The 22,136-nt window shown below is 34.8% G+C and overlaps 1 protein-coding gene across 1 annotated transcript; it reads left to right on the top strand.

The window, feature by feature from the left end:
- Positions 1-409: 409 nt before the first annotated feature.
- On the top strand, positions 410-2,444 carry LOC129222440 (uncharacterized). The gene is made up of 2 exons (XM_054856954.1): positions 410-1,775; positions 1,885-2,444. The coding sequence occupies exons 1-2, from the start codon at positions 410-412 to the stop codon at positions 2,442-2,444; spliced, it is 1,926 nt and encodes a 641-aa protein (XP_054712929.1).
- Positions 2,445-22,136: the final 19,692 nt, after the last annotated feature.

Genomic DNA, 22,136 nt, shown 5'->3' on the forward strand with positions numbered 1-22,136 from the left:
AAATTGTGCAAAAAGGAAAATTAATGGAAGTTTTTGTACTGTTTATGGATTTGGCTAATTTAGTTGCTGGATTATTTAACACAGTAAAAAAAGTCTTTTGAAAATTCTTTGATTGGCGATATTTTTGTCGTATAATTATATTTGTAAGTTTCTGTTTGCTCGATGGCAACTCTGTCGTTTTCCTTTTTCTTCCGTTTGAATAACGGCTCTTATCTTGTTCTTGTGAATTAGTGTAGTTTTGTGTATTAAAGCCTTAATTAGGTTGTAATTTTTCTCTATAACAATTTAATACACAAAAACTCTTGAATCCCATACCTAGCGCAATGGAAAACTTTTAAAACCTGAAAGTCTGAATTTGGAGCCTTCTAGCTCAACGGAATCGGAACTCTTGAATCCCATCCCTAACGCAATGGAAAAATATTTAAAACCTGAAAGGCTAGATTTGGATCCTTCCAGTTCAACTGCGGACAAACAATGGACACACTGGAAAAGCACTTTTGACAATTTTTTAGAGCATATAAAAGATGTTTCCGATACAGGTAAAATGCAACTTCTTACAAATTATGTCTCTCCAAATGTTTTTCTGTACATAGCAGATAGTAAAGACTTTGAAGAAGCGGTTAATAGTTTAAATGCCTTATACGTTAAGCCTAAAAATGTTACCTACGCAAGACATCGCTTAGCGACAAGGCGCCAATTGGCTGGAGAATCTATTGATCAATATCTATCTGCTTTGAAACAACTGAGCAAAGACTGCAATTTTGAAGCCGTCACTGCCGACCAAAATAAAAACGATTACATCAGAGATTCATTTATTGCTGGATTAAATAATAGTCAAATTCGTCAACGGCTGCTGGAAAACATTTCTATATCTCTCGAAGGTGCTTACAACCAAGCTCGTTCCTTAGAGTTGGCGAAAGTACAAGCGGATAATTATTCAGATGCGGATTATTCCACCACGTTTAACCAAAATGCTGCTTGCCAGTCCTCGTCTGTAGATGGTTCTGCAACCAACAGACACGATAAAATGAATGAAGCCTTTGACACTTTGACAACAACTGCTGCGTCAATTTCAAAAAAGGGTCAGTGTTATTTTTGCGGCGGTAATCGCCATTCCAGAAACTTATGTCCAGCTAAAAATGCCTTGTGCAAATTATGCTCAAAAAGAGGACATTTTCAACGTGTTTGTCTCTCTCGGGTTGTATCAGCTAAAGAACACCCAGTTGCATCTACTGATTGTATCGCGACCGTCTCTGCCGCATCCCTTTACTGTCTTCGTAAATCTATAATTCAAATCGAAGTAAATAGTATCAAAGCGAATGCTTTAATTGATACCGGAAGCTCTCTAAGTTTCATCGATCATACCTTCGGGAAAAAATGTGGCATTCAGATCTTACCATACCATGGAAAAATTACAATGGCTAATTCATCCTTATTTTCTGATGTCGTTGGTCAGGCTCAAGTGAATATTAAAATGCAAGGCTATGTTTACAATATTTCTATATTAATTATGAAAAATCTTTGTTCGGATGTTTTAATTGGACATGACGTACTTCGAAACCATTCTGCCGTTGAAACTACATTTAGTGGCTCTCAACCAGCACTTAAAATCTGCAATTTAGCGGTTGCAAAGGTTATACCCGTTTCGATTTTTGCCAATCTCTCCCAGAATTGTACGCCTATAGCAACTAAATCTAGACGACATTCGAGTGCGGATAACCGTTATATGGAAGCAGAAATTAAAAGACTTCTGTGTGAAGGAATTATAGAGAATAGTAATTCTTCATGGCGTGCGCAGGCTTTTGTTGTGAGAGGAATGAACGAAAAAACTAGAATGGTAATAGATTATTCTCAAACTATAAATACCTAAGTTCACTTTGTTAGATGCTTATCTGCTTCCAAGAATCGACGAAATAATTTCCAAAGTGTCAAAATTTGAAGTATTTAGTGTAATAGATCTAAAAAGCGCATATCATCAAATACCAATTTTGGAGACAGAGAAACCGTATACAGCTTTTGAAGCCTCTGGGAAACTTTATCAGTTTACTCGTGTACCATTCGGGGTCACTAATGGTGTCGCCAGCTTTCAAAGGGTTATTGATCAGATAATTCAGGAAGAAAAGCTCAACGGCGTTTTTCCATATTTAGATGATGTCACAGTTTGCGGGAGAAATCAAGAAGATCACGACAAAAACCTGGAACATTTCTTATCGGCAATTAAGAAATATAATTTAACGTTGAACAATGACAAATGCTCCTTTTCTGTTCGAACTGTCAAATTACTGGGCTATATAATTTCTGACAAAACCATTAGACCTGATCCAAGCCGTTTACAGCCACTCCTAGATTTACCCATTCCCAAAGATACCTCTTCTCTGCAAAGAGCCCTAAGAATGTTCTCATATTATAGCAAGTGGCTACCCAGATTTTCGGAGCGGATATGACCTTTAATTCAGAAAAAACCCTTTCCTCTATCTGAAAAAGCAATTTCAACCTTTCAAGCATTAAAAACAGAATTGATTAATGCGTCTATGGCTGCTATTGAGGATGACGTTACTTTCACTGTTGAAACAGACGCATCTGATTTCGCGATATCAGCAACGCTAAGTCAAGCTGGCAGACCAGTAGCCTTTTTCTCGCGGACATTAAATAAGTCAGAACAACGGCATTCTTCGATTGAGAAAGAAGCATATGCCGTAGTGGAATCTCTATCACTATCTTATAGGAAAACACTTTATGATAATAACTGATCAGCGCTCAGTTTCGTTCATGTTTAATCAACAACACTCTGGCAAAATCAAAAATGAAAAGATCATGCGATGGCGTTTAGAACTCGCTTGTTACAAGTTTGACATAATTTATCGTCCAGGAAGTCAAAATGCAGCTGCTGATACATTTTCTCGAATTTGTGCGTCTTTGAACCCTATAAGTGACCTTAAAACTCTGCATAACGCTCTTTGCCACCCTGGCATAACTCGAATGACTCATTGGATACGAGCGAAAAATTTACCCTTTTCAGTTGAAGACATACGAAAGATCACTAATTCTTGTCATATTTGTGCAGAATTAAAACCCAGATTTCACAGAAATGAAGGAAATCTAATTAAAGCAACGGCTCCGTTTGAAAGACTGAATTTGGATTTTAAAGGGCCTTTGCCTAAGCGAAATAGAAATCAATATCTCTTGACTATTGTGGATGAGTATTCTCGATTTCCGTTTGCATTTCCTTGCTCTGACGTTTCTACAACGACTGTAATAAAGCATTTGAAATACTTATTCAGTATTTTTGGAATTCCTGCTTATACGTACATACTGACAGAGGTGCTGCATTTATGTCACAAGAGCTCAGAGTTTTCTTAAATTCCAAAGGGGTAGCTACTAGTAGAACTACTCCCTATAACCCTCAAGGAAACGGGCAAATAGAGAGATATAATGGCATTATTTGGAAGACCATAACCTTAGCACTTCGATCAAATAATATGAAAATCGATCAATGGGAAGATGTTTTGGATATGGCTCTACACTCCATTCGTTCTCTTCTTTGCACCTCAACTAATGTAACTCCTCATGAGCGAATGTTCAACCACCCCAGAAGAACTGAAAATGGTCGGTCAATGCCTACTTGGTTAATGGAGGAAGGTCCAATCCTAATGAAAAATAATCTCCGAACAAGTAAATTTGATCCACTAGTGCAGGAGGTTCAACTAATAGAGTCTAATCCTGATTACGCCCATATACGCTTTCCCGATGGACGCGAATCTACCGTGTCAACCAGACGTCTGGCTTCTAGAGGGGAATTGCCAACAAACGTTGCTGGGAACAGAATTGAAGAAGACAATGCATTATTACAGTTACCTGACTTACCCTCTTCGAATCTAGATGCTCCTCATTCTGAACCAGTTGGAGATCCAGCTCCTCATTCTGAACCAGTCGAAGGTCCAACTCAAACTCCCCGCCTAGTTCGCCTCAAACGGAAACCCCAGTATTTGTCTGACTATGTCACTGACTTTTAAGGAGGAGTGACTGTCGTATAATTATATTTGTAAGTTTCTGTTTGCTCGATGGTAACTCTGTCGTTTTCCTTTTTCTTCCGTTTGAATAACGGCTCTTATCTTGTTCTTGTGAATTAGTGTAGTTTTGTGTATTAAAGCCTTAATTAGGTTGTAAATTTTCTCTATAACAATTTTGTTTACATGGTGAAAGCTGAGAAACATTATGACGTAGTCTTCGGCTACAAAAACAGCAACGTTGAAAAAACTGCCAAATGCATCAGCTACGGAAATCTTTCTGCATAAATTTTGGCGATCTGCTGGTTGTTTGGATAATGAGTAAGTGTTCAATCAGCATAAATAATATTAAAAACCATTAATTACACTAAAGTTCTGTTTAAATGGAAAATCATCAGCCAAATCATGTATTATTTGCCAATCTTGTGCAAAAATCTTACTTCAAGATTTGACTTGAGAAAATCCTTGAACAATCACGAAAAGCAAAGAAAGTCAACAATACAACAATTGTCGCTATCGACAGGGAGTTGAGATGATACACTAAATACTGTATTGAGTTGAGGAAAGCCTTCGAACATGGATCTAAAAAGCTCATAACTCGTTTTTTATTCTACTTAGAAATTTCGAACAGGTGCCATCTTCAGCAGAAAAATCAGAGCTTTCGATGAACACATAATGTAAATATGTGCAAGTATTTTTTCATCCCAATATTAGAGAATTTATACAAAAATTGTATTATTGCTCCCCTAAGGGGGTTTTGCCTCCCATAACGGGACGAAAACTACCCTATGTGTTATTCTGATACATAAGCTGTATTATTGTAAAGTTTCATCAAAATCCGTTCAGTAGATTTTGCGTGAAAGAGTAACAAACATCCATACATCCATACAGACAAACTTTCGCATATATAATATTAGTAAGATAGAAAAGGCGAATAAAATGAAATGCTTCTTCAATTAAATTTCTGGAATGATTGCCTCTCAAGTAGAAAACATTTTGTCTTGTTCGTTCGTTAATTCCATTGAACACTATGGAGGGAAAATCAGACTAAACACAGTGAAATAACCATAATATAGGGATGCCCACAAGGGAGGGTAATGGCGTAGACCGGGCCACTGAAATATTTTGAGGGTATTTTTATATGATTTCTAAGCTCATTGGGGGGGGGGCTCTCGTTCTTGGGTGGGATACTCAGTAGCATTTGAAAGGGGTGCGTCATCGCCCTTAGTGGAGGGGGGAAGGGCACTCTTGCATGATAATTGCAGTTTGTAAAAGTGCTTTACAGATTGTTGTTTTTAACTGACTTCAAAAAAGGAGGTCATGACTTGGTCTGCGGCTTTTTATGTATGTTTTCGTATTACTCCAAGAATACTGGACCGATTTGAAACATTGTTTTTATATTTGGAAGGGTATACTTTGTAGATGGTCCCATGTTAATTTTGTCTGGATCTGATGAGGGATCCCGGACAAATCTAAGAAATTTTAAATTTCATACGTTGTTGCTACGTAAACAAGAAATACATGATATACACCGCCAGTTTAGTCAATTCCAGCCGAGGACTGCATTTTCGTGTATTAGTACTCATCAGCTCGGCATAGGAAGTGTTGTGGGAGTCCCTCGCAATCGCGAGATAGTAAATCCAACACTGTTTTCTAGTCGTATTATTTTTTGGTACAACATAATAGGATCAACCCCGTGAAAACTAATTTTTTCCCGGTTTCTGAAAATTTAAATAAAAAATTATTGACTTGAACTTTTAAACTAAAACGATTCAAATCCTGGAATTCTAAATTTTATTTTACGTTCAATACTCTAATTTCGTTCCCAATCACGTTAGTTGTAAGTGACAAAAGCGAAATGTACTTCCTATTTGATGGTTACACTTTGCACTCAAAGACAGAGCTCTCCATACCCTACAAGAGAAACAGCGCACCCCGTCAAACACTACAGAGCACTTCCTAAAAACGTCAGTCCCTATCAAAAAAAAAAAAATTCTGAGAAAAAGATACTCTAAAGCCCCCAAAGATTTTTATGGTGCAATATGCGCCTGACCCAGACCCCTTGTGGTTCTCCTTGAATTTGGACTCCATCGTTAAACTGCCGACCATTTTTATTGCTAATGGGATCGTTTCCAAAATTTTAACAGTGTTTTTTTTCTGAAAGAGCATGCTTAAAAACATAGGATTTGACCATTTTTTAAAAAATTCGTTTAATGTTTTTAAAAAATTACTTAAATCGGTACGCTTTCATTGTTTACGCTTCAGTCGTGTGACATCACAAATGATGAAATGCCATTCAGTGTTGCCATTCACAGAACAAAATATTTAATTCGCATCTTTACTCACGTGTATTGGCAACGATATGGTTGATAGCAAGCGTAGAGCGCAATTTTAATTCGCTTCTTGATTTTCATAATGAGGAACCGTGGTAGAAAGATGCGCCAAATTGCATCATTTATGACGTCATAAAAACCTCGCCTTGTTTTCAAAATGGGACATTTAAAAAAAATAATTAAAAAATAACTGTTGAGAAAATGAAAGTATTTTCTGGGTCCATGTTATTTTTTTTACTAATTCTATCAATTTCAGTGACCAGGGGCCAATCCAGGAATATTTTCTTGCTACCTATTTTTGTGAAAGTATTGCATCATTCTATTTTTGTGAATGTTCTTTTTTATCAGCATCGTTTTTGTGAACTTTTAGAGGCATCCTAATTTTTGTAAAAGAGAAGTAGAACAAGTGAAATTTTAGTTCGAAAAGTGTAAATATCATTTAGTATTATTTTTAACAGGTTTCGTTTTTTAACGGGGAGGGGGGAGCTAAAAACCTAAGAAGTACCAAAAATACCATCGTTATTTCAGCTTAATGGGCTATGTAATGTATACAATATTGGAAATTACGAGAAAAACGGTGCCCCAAAATATGTTAAAAGACAGTGATGATATTGCATAAATACACTTTTTCGAGAAACAGCTAAAAATGAGTTAAAATATCACAAAAAGGTTGCTATTCAAGCGATTGCTCATATAAACTTGCTTATAATTTTATTTTATGAGTAAATTTTGTTTTAAACAGAGAAACAAGTTTTATATTTTAAAATGCAAATTTTTGTGAAATTTTCGATGTTTTTGTGAAGCTACTGATTTTATTTCTTGATTTTTGTGAAAGTACCTATTTCAAAACAAGATTTTTGTGAAGGTACCGAAAAACGGTAGCAAAATCGGCCTGTATTGGGCCCTGGTGACTAAAAGTAGTACTTTTGACTGAAGGAAACAGCCTTATTACATACCTTATATGAAAAATCTCAATACAGATAAATGAATTCTATAAAAGTTGATTCCTTGGCAGCATCTTTCTGGCAGCATCCCACTCCCGTCCTCAAATAGTAAGTGCACTCAAATAGATTAAGTTGTCCAACTTGGCGACCATTTTTATTATGAAGCTCCCTGTGAAAAATCTCAGCAGAAACAAATAAGTTCTGTAAAAGTTGTTTCTCCGCGAACGCTGTTCTAATGCCGTGAAAACAATCTGTCACCGCTACAAAATTGTCAATCTTGAATTGCTTAGAAAAAGTATTATAGTATAATACATTGTTTCGCAACCTTTTTTGACCTGCGGACCGGCAAGAGTTAAAAAAAAATGTGTTTGTGTGTGAACCCGGTGATGTTTTTTTTCCCTCCTTTTTCTTTTCTTTCTTCCTTTTTTTTTCGTTAAAAAATATCTTTGCATTTGCGAATCGTTTAAAACGTGTGAATTTTGTTTAAGAACCGGTGAGGTTATTTCTGTTTTTTCTTCTTTTTTTTTCAAAACAGAAAAAAGAACTTTCGACTCGAGGACCATTAAATGCTCGTGAAAAACTTTTGCGAACGACTGAGGTTTTTTCTCTCTTTTACAAACATAATATAATAATAAAAAAAATGAATAAATAGAACTTGACTTGGTGTTAAAGAAGTGTCATAAAAAATACTTAAATCTTGTGAATACAAGAAGCAATTACTGTATTATTTTTTCAGAAGTAATAAACATTGCTGAAAAATCATAGCAAAGTACGAAACGCAACCACAAAATTCACGTAAAAGATGTCGTATAAGATATTATTTTTTTTTCTTTAATTAATTATTTATTTATTTATTTATTTATTTTTATTTTATTTTTATTTAGTTATTTATTTTATTTCATTTATTTATTTATTTATTTATTTATTGATGTCGTTTCCTTTTTTTTTTCGAGCAATGAAATTTTTTTAACATACACGAGCAAAAATCTTTGGTTGGCAAAAAAGTGTAGTGTAGTGCGATACAACAAAATAACAGTTTGCAGCGATTTCAGGCAACTTCTTTTGACACGAGTTTCAGAAAGAAACTAGGTTGAAGCTCTACTAATTTTTTGAATTTCATTGGTGGAATACCAATTTGTAAGCGAGCTTCAAGCAATTCTTTGGTGGAATTTGACGAGGATGTAAACAATTGATCTTGAAGGCTATCATCCACGTAAGTTTCTAATTATTGTTTTGATTTTATGATAATTAGTTTCATCTACTCTAATTAAACTTTTATTTAATAAAAGAGACAGCAGCTCTCTCCTTTCCTTTTTTTTAATTATTATTTTCTGTTTTATATTTAGAAACATAGTTAAACAATGAACTGCTTCCTCTCATTCAAAAAAGATTCTCTAATTGTATTTTTACTCAAAACGCAAAATGTATTTACAGATGGGGGACAAAATAATATGAACACCTATGAAAAAGTATGCCGTATTTCACAACTGTAGTACAGCTACGCCACCTGCAACAGAAGTCTGCCACCTGGTGAACGTGAAGAGGAACCTATCAGTGTCTCAACAGCAGTCACAAATGTTGCGTGCTTGGTTCTAAATTTCTGTAATAAGTTGAGATGTCAGACCTTACAGAGTTCCAAAGAGGAATGATTGTTGGAGCGCGTTTAAGTGGAGCATCGGTTACGGAAATAGCAAAGTTTTTGGGGTGTGCAAGAGGTACGGTGTCAGAGGTCAAGACACCATACACGAAAGAAGGTAAGACGACGTCTTCAAAGCACCACAGTGGCCGAAAGTCAAAGCTTGCTGATAGGGAGAGAAGAGCTTTGAAGCGCATAGTAGCCCGAAAGCGCAAGCAATCCTTATCCGAAATAACATCTGAAATGAATAGCCATCTCCAGGACCCCGTTTCAACAAAAACTGTCAAAAGGGAACTTCATGCTGCGAACATTTATGCAGAGTGGCCTTGGAAAACCCTTGGTGACAGCAACTAATGCTTTCAAGCGACGCCAATGGTGCAGAGACCACAAAGTTTGGTCCCCACAGATGTGGCAACAGGTAATATGGTCAGATGAATCATCATTTACCCTATTTCAGACTACCGGGCGCGTTTATGTCTGGCGAACGTCCTCAAAAGCCTTTAATCCTGAATGCCTCTTGCCGACTGTGAAGCATGGGGGTGGCTCAATTATGGTATGGGGTGCGATATCTTGGCGTGGTCTTGGGCCACTTGTTATTCTGCATGAGCGTGTCAAATCTAATCACTATCTGAGCATTCTAGAGGATCATGTCCATCCGTTTGTCCAGACTGTTCCCTAGAGAGCGATCGCTCTTTCAAGACGACAACGCCCCCGTACACACTGCCAGATGTGTCCAAGAATGGTTCGAAGAGCATGACAGTAAAGATGAACATCTCGCCTGGCCCCCTCAGTTTCCGGACTTAAATATTATTGAACATTTACGGGGATATTTAGAGTCCAAACTTCGTTCCCGATTTCCACCTCCATCCGGACTTTCGGAATTAGAGACCATTCTGCAGGAGGAATGGCTTAATATTCCTTTAAATGTTGTTCATGACCTTTATGCATCTATCCCCCGTCGCATTCAATCTGTTCTTTAATCAAAGGGTGGTCCAACCCCCTATTAATAAAGATTTTTCCTTATCTCACAGGTGTTCATATTATTTTGTCCCCCATCTGTATATAGAGCTCCTAAAAGATAAAAGAAATGAGATCATAATGAATACACATGATTAAACACCATCTATCCCTCTTGCTTTTTCAACTTCGTAATCAGCTCCGTGACACCCATCCTCTTGTGGTCTGTCTCCATGGAATTAGGTTCTGTCCTATAATGGGCAAGCATTCTTACTGCAAACTACAAATCTTCTATGAAACTAAAGTTGAAATAAATGAATTCTGTAAAAGTTGTCACTCCTGACACTAAAAGTACATTCAGTTAGATTCTGTCGTCAACTTGGCGACCATTTTTATTGCAAAGCACCCAGGGTGGATCCAAAAATTTTTGCTGAGGGTTTCATGTTTCATTGGCAAACGTTATACCTATTATGTAAAAAAGTGTCAGTTAAGCAGGGACCGGTGCAAACCTGCTATGCTACGGAGCACCTCCCCCCCCCTCCCCCAAATGAGATCAAAGTCCTTTCAAATTAAATCCCATCTCCCCAAAAATTTTCAATGGCAACCTAAACTTTGATCATATTCCCTCAAATTTTCATTAAAAGTCATATTTGTTTAGGCCAACAGGCTGGTCACATTACCGTAAGCTCGGAACATATGAGATTACAGCTATACAATGGTTGAAAAAAGCACAAACAACACAGAACACACACACACGGCATGTGGTTTGAGATAAAAGAGTGGCTTGAAAAAACGTAAAGCTCTCTAGAGATATATGTTATTTTGAAAATGAAAAAAAAAAAAAATCAAACAAGCAATAGACCAACTAACGAACACAGTCATACCTTTGAGTTATTTTGAAACGCTGAGAAGAAATATCTTACAGAGCCAAGCAAAAAAGAAAAACTAAAACTGATTCCAAGTACAATTTTTTCGAATTTAAAAGAATGAAGTTTAATAATGAGTGTAACAAAATTTTTGTCACAGGGGTTCAGTTGACCATTTGATTCTCCCCTGAGTTTGTCCTTGAAAGCACCTTCCATCAAAATTCTCTTCAACTAAGTTCTGTAAAAGTTGTTTCTTAGCTAGCGCTGTTCTAACACAGTAAAAACAACATATCACCACCACAAAATTGTCTATTTTGAATCTCTTAGAAAAAGTATTGTATAGTCAGAGGTTGGGATATGACGAACGACGGAACATGTGACGAAACTACTGCCAGGGCCGGACTGGCCCGCCGGTCGATCGCCCCGCGGGCCGATACGCCCTCCCGCCTATGCGCCCTCAAGCTTGAACACCTCTTTTTATTATTTATTTATTCTTTTTTGATTTGTTTATTTTTTATTTTTTGATGCAATTTCCTTATTTCATTTATTTATTTTTGCGCTCACAAACCCGTGCGACTTTTCTTCGCTTTTTTTTTCTTCTTTTCTTTAAAATTGTAAACCTGTTTACACCAACGCATTTTTTTTTCTATGTTTTCTTTCTTTCTTTCTCTCTCTCTCTCTCTCTCTCTTTTTTTTTTTTTTTTTTTTGTTTTTTTTTGTACCCTTTTAAGGATAACGTTGGGGACCCAGTCCGCTCCTGACTACTGTAGTAGCTATTTTTTCGTAGTGTAATGAGAAAAGTAGTGTGGTGTGAGTAGTGTGATACAAAAAAACTAGTACTATAGTACAGTAGAAATAGCGTTAGTGGTCAAACAAATTGCAACAGAAATGATTCTTGTGGGAAATGGTAAGTAACATGCTCCTAATGAACATACTAAAAATATACACCATTACTGTTGGGACAAATATGTTTTTTGGCCGCTATTTTGAAAAATCAAAAAAAATTTTTAATTAAAAAAATATTATTTGTGGGAGCAAATGATAGAAAATTTCCAGCTAAAACGGAATAAAATATGGGATATTAAAAGAGAAGTGAACATACTACAACTATTCACCCGTACTATCGCAAAAAATGGTGTTTTTTAGCCGCCATCTTGATAAATCATGAAAAAAATTTAAAAATTTAAAAAAATCATGTGTGGTATCAAATGAAAGGAAATATCGAGCTGAAAAGGAATATAGATTGAGATATTTAAAGTGAAATGAACATAGTAAAAATACACTAGTGCTACAGCGAAAAAGTTTTTTTTTTCTTTTTGCTGCCATCTTGAAAACTCATGAAACATTTCCAAAATTGAACAAGAAGTTCCGTCTAGAACTACACGAGCCTACTTTCCCGTATACCCATACTACTTTCTAGTACCAGATCAATATTCTCAAAAATAGCTAAAATCGCAAATTGTTTCATATTTTTAAAATATTTTAAGCTAATTTCTAGGAATAAAATATTCCTCACTCAACTAAAAAAATTAGATGCGTAAAAAAAGAACAAATAAAATTGCAGCACCTTTTAAACAAAGCAGCTAATACACTTTTTTCCATTAAAAAAAATCTTTAAAACCTTTCAAAACAAAAAAATAATTATTAAAATTAATAAGCTTATTAAAATAAATACATCATATGAAAAAAAATCGTTTCTTTTTCCCCTGTTGCTGATATTTTTAAGATGCATTAAGCCTTCTTTCATGCTTTTTCCTTCCTTTTCTGACTTTTACTGGGAAAGCAGGCTAAAAAAAAATCATGGGTAGTGTCAAATAAAAGTGTAAATTTTACACTGAAAAAGGATTTTAATCAGATTCTTAAAGCGAAGTGTTTTTTAAGAGGAAATAGGTAGAAAAGGGTAAAACAATTACAACATGCTTACATGAACTTGTGTTCACACCGCAAGTGCTAATGCAATTCTTCGTTGTCCATAATCCATTTGCTATTGTTTCAAGTGGTTTATGGAATATTTTTAACGGAATGGTGGATAGCAAAAACAAATTTACCTACTGCAGAAAATTTTCTTATGTCATTGGAAGAAATACCCAAGGTAAACTTACCGGCAAGGGCTTTATTAACGATGAAACTACTGAAATTAGACCAAGTAGTAACGATAAGTAACGCGAGTACTGAAAAAAAGGACTCATTGTTGGTGAGACTCACTACGTAAATTCACGTCTTTCAACACAGAGGATGGTTGCATGTATCTCCTTAGACAATAACACTCAAGATGCTAGTGATCTTAAATCATGAGTTATCTACTATGCAAACTGCACTATTTGACCTGAGTACTCAGCAAATGAGAAAAACAGATAAATCTTCATTGCCATAGTCATTAAATACCTTGAATGGTAATACAATATCACCAGAGTACTTCCTACTTTCTTGATGGTAGCGCATTGGTTCATCAGATACCATGATCAACGTTTAAAATATTTGGAGCTATGAAGCACATAAAAGCAAAATATGTGGAAAAGATACCGTAATTCTAAAGAAGTTCTTCTGCCCTTATATAGAAGTTTGGTAAGACCTCATTTGGAGTATGCTGTTCAGTTTTGGTCTCCTTATCTTAAGAAAGACATTAATGTATTGGAAAGGGTTCAAAGGCGAGCTACAAGGCTAATAAATGGACTTTCTCACTAAGACTATGATTCCAGGCTTAGAAGGCTAAAAATGTACAGTCTTGAGCAAAGAAGAGACCGAGGGGACATGATTCAGTTGTTTAAATTTATTAAAATGAAAGATGTTACGGGGCTGAAGTTTTGCACTGAAAACAGGACAGGGGGTCATTGTTTTTAAGCTATTTAAATCTCAGGCTAACATGGATATTAGGAAAAATTATTATTTCAGCAGGGTAGTGGAACCTTGGAACAGCTTACCGGAAGAGGTGGTAATGAGCGCGGGAGTAGACAGTTTTAAGAGGACCATTGATCTTCACTGGGGATTGTAAATTGACTAGGACCAGTCTAGCTGGACCCAGAGCCTGTTGCTGGTCGTCACTTTTGCATTTGTATTTGTATATAATATTCAATGAGCATAAGAAACCAAATATATATGTGGGGCACTCAATGGTGATCTCGCCACATATATACTAACGAAAGTAATTGGCCGACATTTATTAGCTGAAGAGAACAAAAACTAACTTCATTTACAAAACATGGACGCCAGCATTAGCGATTCAGTTCATTTTAGTATGTTCATCAGGAGTGTGTTACCTACTATTCCCACAAGAATCATTTCTGTTGCAATTTGTTTGACCCCTAAAGCTATTTCTACTGAACTATAGTACTAGTTTTTTTGTATCACACTACTCACACTTCAAAGGGTGCAAAAAGAATCATTTCTATTGCAATTTGTTTGACCCCAAGATGTTTTTTGGCATATTTCTACCGCACTACTATACTTTGCAGCCATTCCTAGCAACTACTGTTTACGTCAGTTTCGCAAATAAAAAATTTTAAAAAAAAGAATGTTCAAACGCTACTTACTTCTTGAATTCGATTGGTGGAAAATCTTAAGCGAGTCCGTGAACGCACTCAGTAGGAGAATGATAATTTGTGTAATAACTTTTTAAACAATTCATTCGTGTAATTTGATTAAGACGCAAAGATTTTGAATAATGCTACCCACTTAATATTCTCACTACTCTTTTGCATTTCTGTAAGTTCACTGATTTTACCCGTCCCAAAAATGCAGCGCATTTTCCCCCCACAAATAAAGAGAAAGAAAAACAGCATTTAAAAATTTTCAAACAAGATAGGTTTTAACAAAACTGCTTGTTGCTTACTGAACGAAAAGCAATAAGAAATTACTTTCCAGTGCTAGGGTTTTCTCGTAGGGTAATGCGAAAAGTAGTGTGGTGTGAGTAGTGTGATAAAAAAAACTATACAAAAAAACTAGTACTATAGTCCAATAGAAATAGCGTTAGGGGTCAAACAAATTGCAACAGAAATGATTCTTGTGGGAAATGGTAGGTAACATGCTCCTAATGAACATACTGAATATATACACCCGTACTGTTGGTATAAATATATGTTTTTTGGCCGCCATTTTAAAAAAAAATTTAATTACAAAAATATCATTTGTGGGAGCAAATGATAGAAAATTTCCAGCTAAAACAGAATAAAATATGGGATATTAAAAGAGAAGTGAACATACTAAAACTATTCACCCGTACTATCGCAAAAAATGGTGTTTTTCAGCCGCCATCTTGATAAGTCATAAAAGAAACTTAAAAATTAAACAAGAAGTTCTGTCTAGAACTAGACGAGTCTACTTTCCCGTATACATATACTACGTTCTAGTACCTGATCAATATTCTCAAAAATAGATAAAAACGCAAATTTTTTCAAACATATTTTTAAAATACTTTAAGCTGATTTCTAGGAATAAAAAATTCCTCACTCGTCTAAAAAAAAAAAAAAATAAAAATAAAAAAACGAACAAAACAAACAAATAAAATAGCAGCAACTTTTAAACAAAGCAGCTAATACACTTTTTTTCCATTAAAAAAAACTTTAACAGCTTTCAAAACGAAAAAATAATAATTAAAATTAATAAGCTCATTAAAATAAATACATCATATCAAAAAAAAAAATCGTTTCTTTTTCCCCTGTTGCAAAAACCATTTTTTTAAATGAATTAATGCACTTACCAAAAAAAAACAAAAAAAAAAAAAAACAATAAAATGTCAACTTAAAGAAATAATTTTCTTTGTCAAAAAAAAAAAAAAAAAAAATCGTCTGCGCATGTCTTTATGTAGAAACATAAATGACTTCGAGTTTATTCGTCGAAAACTGAGTACCTAAATTAAAACTTTAGCGTAAAAATGAAAACAAGTCAAATCAACAATAATTATTTCACAGTCAAAACCACAGCTGCGGGGTCGGAGTCGGAGTCAATCTCATTTTAGGGTAAAGGAGTCGGAGTCGAATATCTAAGAATCGGAGTTAATCATTTGTCCTCCGTGTATAAATTTTTGCCAAAGCTACGAAGTCAGAGTCGAAGTCGGGGAGTCGGAGTCCGATTAATTGTCGGGCATAGAAGTCGGAGTCGGAGTCAAGTGCCCCTAAATTCTCGGAGTCGAAGTCTGTAGTTTGGCGTCAAGAGGTATTTCCAACAAAATTTGTTTGAAGTAAATCCGCCTTCAAGTACGGAAACTGCATTGACTTTCAGTTTCCCCGTAGTCGCTATTGTTAAGGGATTTGAACTGTTCAAAATTGAACGGAAAATTGTTCAAATCATAAAGATATTTTATATACAAGTTTTTCATCAAAAACTTTTTCCTACAAAGTTTGTTTGAAGCAAATTCGCCTCACAGTTCGGAATTGCCTTGAATTTCCCCGTAGGCGCTAATGTTAAGTATTTTTGAACTGTTTAAAATTGAACAAAAAGTAGTTCAAATCAAAAAGTGAAATATGGGAATGAGGTGTCCTCGCCGAGATCTTTCGAACAAAAAAAAGTTTGTTCGAATCGGACTATTCATTCAAACGTTATTAGAGGAGGACAGACAGACAGACAGACCGACGGACCGACAGACCGACAGACATTTTCCCCCATCTCAATACCCTACTTTCCAATTTTTAATTTTTCAATATTTACTTAATTATTTTATTGTTTTTTACTTTTTTTTTTTTTTTTTTTGCGATATTTTTAAGATGCATTAAGCCTTCTTTCATGCTTTTTTCTTCTTTTTCTGACTTTTACTGGGAAAGTAGGCTAAAAAAGATCATGTGTGATATCAAATGAAAGGAAATATCTAGCTGAAACGGAATATAGAATGAGATATTTAAAATGAAGTGAACATAGTAAAAATATACAGCCGTGCTACAACAAAAAAGTGTTTTTTTTTTTTTTTTTTTTTTTTTTGCCGCCATCTTGAAAAATCATGAAACTTTTCCAAAATTTAAAAAAAAATTTAAAAAAATCATGGGTGGTGTCAAATAAAAGTAAATTTTACACTGAAAAAGTATATTAATCAGATTCTTGAAGCGAAGTGTAGGGGGGGGGGGGCGAACTGTAAAATTGCGGCCTCCGAAAGTGGTACCACTGCTGAGAGGCGTCTATGCCCTACATACACATATACACATGCCTACACACACACGTTTACACACACAAAACCCTATGAGTAGGGTCCTATGGCAACTCGTGATTGAATATATATATATATATATATATATATATATATATATATATATATATATATAATTTGAATTTAAGATGTCGAAAATTCTAAATTTATTTATTTATCTATTTATTTCTTTTTTACCACGTCTAAACTTACTTCAAGATGCATTTTGCTTTAATTTTTGCACAATCATTTTTAGGAATACAATCATTTTTCCAAAGCATTGTTGGGATGTTGGGGCTAAAGTGACACATGACACGGAGATGAATTTTTGGCACATAACTATTTCAAGTCAAATGTTTTAATTTTCTTTTAAATTGTAATATTGGTTTCAAAGCAATAGATGAGATTGAAAGTTATATTAAAACATATTTTCTGAGAAAGTGTTGCTATGGTACTCAAGTCATTTCATCTTTTAAGCATTGCTCTACAATAACTTTTTTTAGTTCTTTACTGTAAATATTCAGTTAATATTAGTTACAATCCATAGTTATAAGTTATTGGATGAATTATCAGAGAAAACAAAAACTTTTGATCAGGCCCGTGTTCAGAATTTCATAAAGGGAGGGGTTCTGGTTTCAATGTTTTATCGTTCTTACCTGCACTATCAGAAAAATACAACAGTGGGTCAAATAATTCATTTCTGTTTAATGGCTACAATGAGGGGCATATCGGTGTGTGGGGGGGGGAGGTTCAAATTCGCAGAAGATGTGTTTTTTAAGTGATATATTACCAATTCTATTATTGTATATTTTATATAAAGCCTAGTTTTTATTCGGCTCATGTTTATCCGGATCAAATTTGTACAGTTAAAAAATATATTTACTTAAATAATAATTTAAAACTGTGAGTGTAAAACAGTGGTGCAACTAGAAAATAAGTTTTAAGGGAGACATGTTGATAAAAAATCTAACCTGATAAGAGGAGTCGGGGGTCCTCTCCCGGAAAATTTTGAAGTTTTTAGTATTGAAAACGGAATTTTAGACGGTTGGCTCCGCGGAAATTTGTAGAAATTAAAGGCGTAAAACGTGATTATAGGCCATATTTATTGACGTTAGGGTAAGGAATAGGGCTCAGGGACTCTCCTTGATCTTTTTTTTTCTTGAAAAATTGATAGAAATTTATTTTTCCTTTCCTTTTCAAATTTTCTAAATTGAAGTTTCAAAAACGCATTTGCAGACAAACTTTGAAGATTTTTACGGGGAGGGGATTTTAAATCTGTCCCCTAGATTTTTCTAAAAAATAATAAGAAACTTAAGCAGTATCCTAATATATTAGAAACGGGGGAGGTTCAGAGGTTATTCCACTTACATTTTTAGTAAGTTTTGTTTTAAAAACCTAATTTTTGATGATATTAAAAAAAGGCGGTTCGAGGACCCTTGCTCGAATTTTTTCTGAAACTGGAGTTTTAAAAACGCAGTTGTACGACCATATTTGGAAACATTAGGGCGCTTTCCACACTGAAACAAAGCCAAACCCGAGTTAAGGTGATTTTTTACAATTTTAAGCGATGTTGTTAGATATTGGGGGGCTTTTTCTTGAAATTTTGCAAAACTGAAGATCTGGAAACAAAATTTGAAATGCTCCATAATGCTATTGGCATGGGGCGCGGGGGGCGGGGGGGGGGGGGTTCGGAGGAGCAGCACTTTGAAGAAGACTTTCTTATTTTCAGACGAACTAGAAAAAAGGAAAAAAATTGCTGGGAAACTTCAAAGATAATGTTTTGTTTTTTTAAATACTATAAACAGACTTTTCAACATTAAAGTTAGTTTTAAATCAAATTTACACTTTTCTTTGGTTTTTTATTATGTTTCTCTAATGGGAGGGGTTTAACCCCTAAAACCCTCCCCTTGGACACGGCTCTGCTTTTGATATTATTTACAAGTTTTGCTTGGCCCATTATTGTAATTTTGTTTACTTCCCCAACACTACTGTATATTCTTCTGTCATTTATTCATGTCAGTATTCATCACATAAATAAAAATAATTATTTCGTATATATTTTTATTGCCCAAAAATAGTACAGTAGATCCTCGTTTTACGCGGGGGTTACGTTCCACGGAAATGCCGCGTAAATCGAATCCGCTTAAATTGAGACCTTACTAGTGTTAAAATAGGGGTTTGGTTCCGTAGATAATAAAGCACTTCATTCTAGTGATGACTAATTGTATAATAAGTTTAATGTGTACTTCTATCGACTTTTATGCACAACATGCATAAAGAAAACATAAATTAATTTCGTGTTCTGTTTATAAAGAGGAGCTGGCTATGATAGTACTTTGGCAGTCATTAAGAATTTTTCTCTGTAATTCTTTGCAGAGCATTAACGCATCCATGATTACTTGCGTCATTTCAATGATAGAATCTTCCTTCACTAACAAATCAGAAAGATCATTTCTATTGTCCAGGAATGGCTCAAAATTTTCAATATGAACGTTTTTGGTTGTGTGTCACCGCCGACGGTGTTCTCGTTGGTTTTGGTCTCATTTTTCACTCCTAAAAGTTCTTCTTCCAGTGAGTTCTGAACTGTGTGAATTTAATAACTTTACTTCTGGAAAGAGCTCTGGAACCCATCGCATAAAATGTCTCCAGTGGCCCAAGCTTGATTATTAGCACGCCAAAATGCAGTTGATTACGCGTAATCTGCAATCTTTAGGAGTTTGGATTTTGAAAGAGGGGATAATTTTATCTGTTTGAGTTGCCGCATCCGCGTAAAACCGAAACTCATCCGTAAAATAAAATAAAGGTGTCAAATCTTACACTGCGTATTATCGAAATCGCGTAAAATAAACCAGCGTAAGACGAGGGTCTACTGTATTCCAGCTAATACTATCATCCCGTAGGAGGGAAAGAATGGAATAAATGGACTTTCTTTATATATACATATATATTATCGCTCATTACAAGTGACCTTTTTTTTTCTGTGCAATTTTAGAACTTTTTGCCTTGTTGAATATTTAATGACGGTATCCAGAACATTTGAAAAATATCTAACCAACACAAAAATTACAAAATAAATGAAAAAAAAATCCATTTATTACTATTCTTCTCCATGCAATGGAGTTTTTTTTTTTTTGAAAAACCCAAATCTTCTAAATTAATTAAAACGCAGATTTTTTTTTTAACTCACTCGAATTGATTTCGAACTAAAACGCTGGTGAATCTTCTCTACTCTCTACTTAGTAACTTAGTATAAAATAAAGTCTCCTAAAAGCGTCTGTTAGTGTGAACGCGTAAAACTAGTCCCAGAAGAAAACTCGAACTTCGCTGGTGAACGAATGTAACAATAGTGCACATCCTTTATCAAATCACGTCTTATTATAACACTCGCAGTACCCGCACTGCGATGCCTGTGCTAAAAATTTAAAGAAAATCCGTTGAATTAAAGAAAAACAAACTACATCAAAATTGCATTTGCAGTAGCTTTCAAATGTAAAAAACTCCATAATTCATTGCCAAATTCACCAAGCGACTTTGTAATTAAAAAGAAAATCAATTAACATACGCACAATGAATTTAAAATAAAATAATAACAGTAAAATATTCATAAGCAACAAAGGCAACTTCCTCCAACATGTTTAAAAAGAAAGTAATTGAAAAATCATCTGGAAAATGGACCTAGTGTTATAGTTGAAAATTGTCTGGAAAGAGGACCTAGTGTTATAGCAATGTCTCGAAAGAGAAACCTTGAAAATTGGCTCAATTAGAATCGCTTATATCTCCCGTTCTAATTAATTGAGAGAAATGGAACAAACATCATCTTTTGTTTGGGAAGGAAAACATTTTCCAACGACATATAATGTTTGGGGTGGGGAGGGGGGTTACCCCCTAAGTGGGGGGGGGGTTACCCCCTAATTAGCCAAAATTTAGCTTAATTATTCAATTAGAAAAAAATCTAATTCGAAATTTAAAATTTCGGCTTCGAGGTGCACGGGCCAGGGGTACATTCGAATTTCTGTGCCAAGTTTCAGGGCTGTAGGTGCTATGGGGCCTTCTGGCAATCGGGTACAAAGAAACAAAGAAAGACCGTCACCTTTATATATATATATATAGATACTGTGCGATAATTAACAGTTTGCAAACAACGCAGCTCATAAAGCTATAAATTAACCATTCCATTGCCGGAGCTAAGTGCTTTCTATGAGTTTCCGTAAGGATTACTTCCATTACATTACTTTTTAGCTTTACTTCAGCATTGCACATAATGGAAGAAGAGCTAAGAGCAATTTTATGCTCCTTCATTCCGAGTTTTCGACTGGATTAACGTGCTTATTCCTTTCGTGAACAAATTTGTAAATATTTCTTCCTCCATATCCAAAGCTGCAACAAAAGTAATGTTTTTTTTCTCCTCCTCATGTTACTTTCAACTGTAACTGTATTAGACTGCCTCTTTCGTCTTTCTTTCTTTCATTGGCTGAAAATATTCACTGCTGAATGTTCCTCTTGGCGCTAAAATTTTAATCATAGCACGAGAGTTCTGATTGGTTGGAATGGTTCCAAACATTGGTGACGTTTGCGGTTGCTGTGCGATAGTGTTCATGGGTGATTAGAGGGTGCCTTGTTTGGTTGTTGGTTTTAGATTGTGTAGTGTAAACTATTCATTTTACCATAATTCTTAACAAATACCCATCAATTAAGGTTTGTATTTCTATTGCATTTTGTACTTTGCATCAATCTTTAAGTATGTAAATACCAAACTGTCAATCGGAATTCGTTTTGAACATCCTTTGCCGAATGCCATTACAAAAATATTTTTGCTTGTCAGGAATAAATGATTTTAAGAAACGTATAAAATGTGATTCAAGTTTGAATTCAGTGAGAAACACACTGTTAGTTTCATGTATTGGTAAATCCTTACTAATAAATAGAGTTGCGTTACATTGAAACCAATTCGCCTATATTGGCTACCAATTTTTAAATCAACTTCAAGTTGTTCATATATTTTTGATTAAAATCTTTGCAAACATGATGATAATTATAGAAATAACTGCTTGTTTTTCTATATGATTTTAACACTCAGAGTTGATTCATGTATTAAAACGACCAAGTTTTAGTTTCAACGTTTAAAATTCGTGGTGTGTCCAGTGATAGATTGCTAACTTACAAGGGAACTAATGTATTGCAAAACTTAAATATTATTGATGGATTTAATATATTTCAGCGGTACAGATTCGTTTCTGCATGTTCAATGAAATATGCCCTTTACTTTTTTGCATTTTAATTA

Source organism: Uloborus diversus, chromosome 5, assembly GCF_026930045.1.
Source record: "Uloborus diversus isolate 005 chromosome 5, Udiv.v.3.1, whole genome shotgun sequence".
Taxonomy (NCBI): Eukaryota; Metazoa; Arthropoda; class Arachnida; order Araneae; family Uloboridae; genus Uloborus; species Uloborus diversus.

Coding starts and splice junctions, on each gene's coding strand:
- LOC129222440 (XM_054856954.1), top strand. CDS start 410: ATGGAAAAATATTTAAAACCTGAAAGGCTAGATTTGGATCCTTCCAGT. Junction 1,776..1,884: donor TGAAGGAATTATAGAGAATA/GTAATTCTTCAT, acceptor TCACTTTGTTAG/ATGCTTATCTGCTTCCAAGA.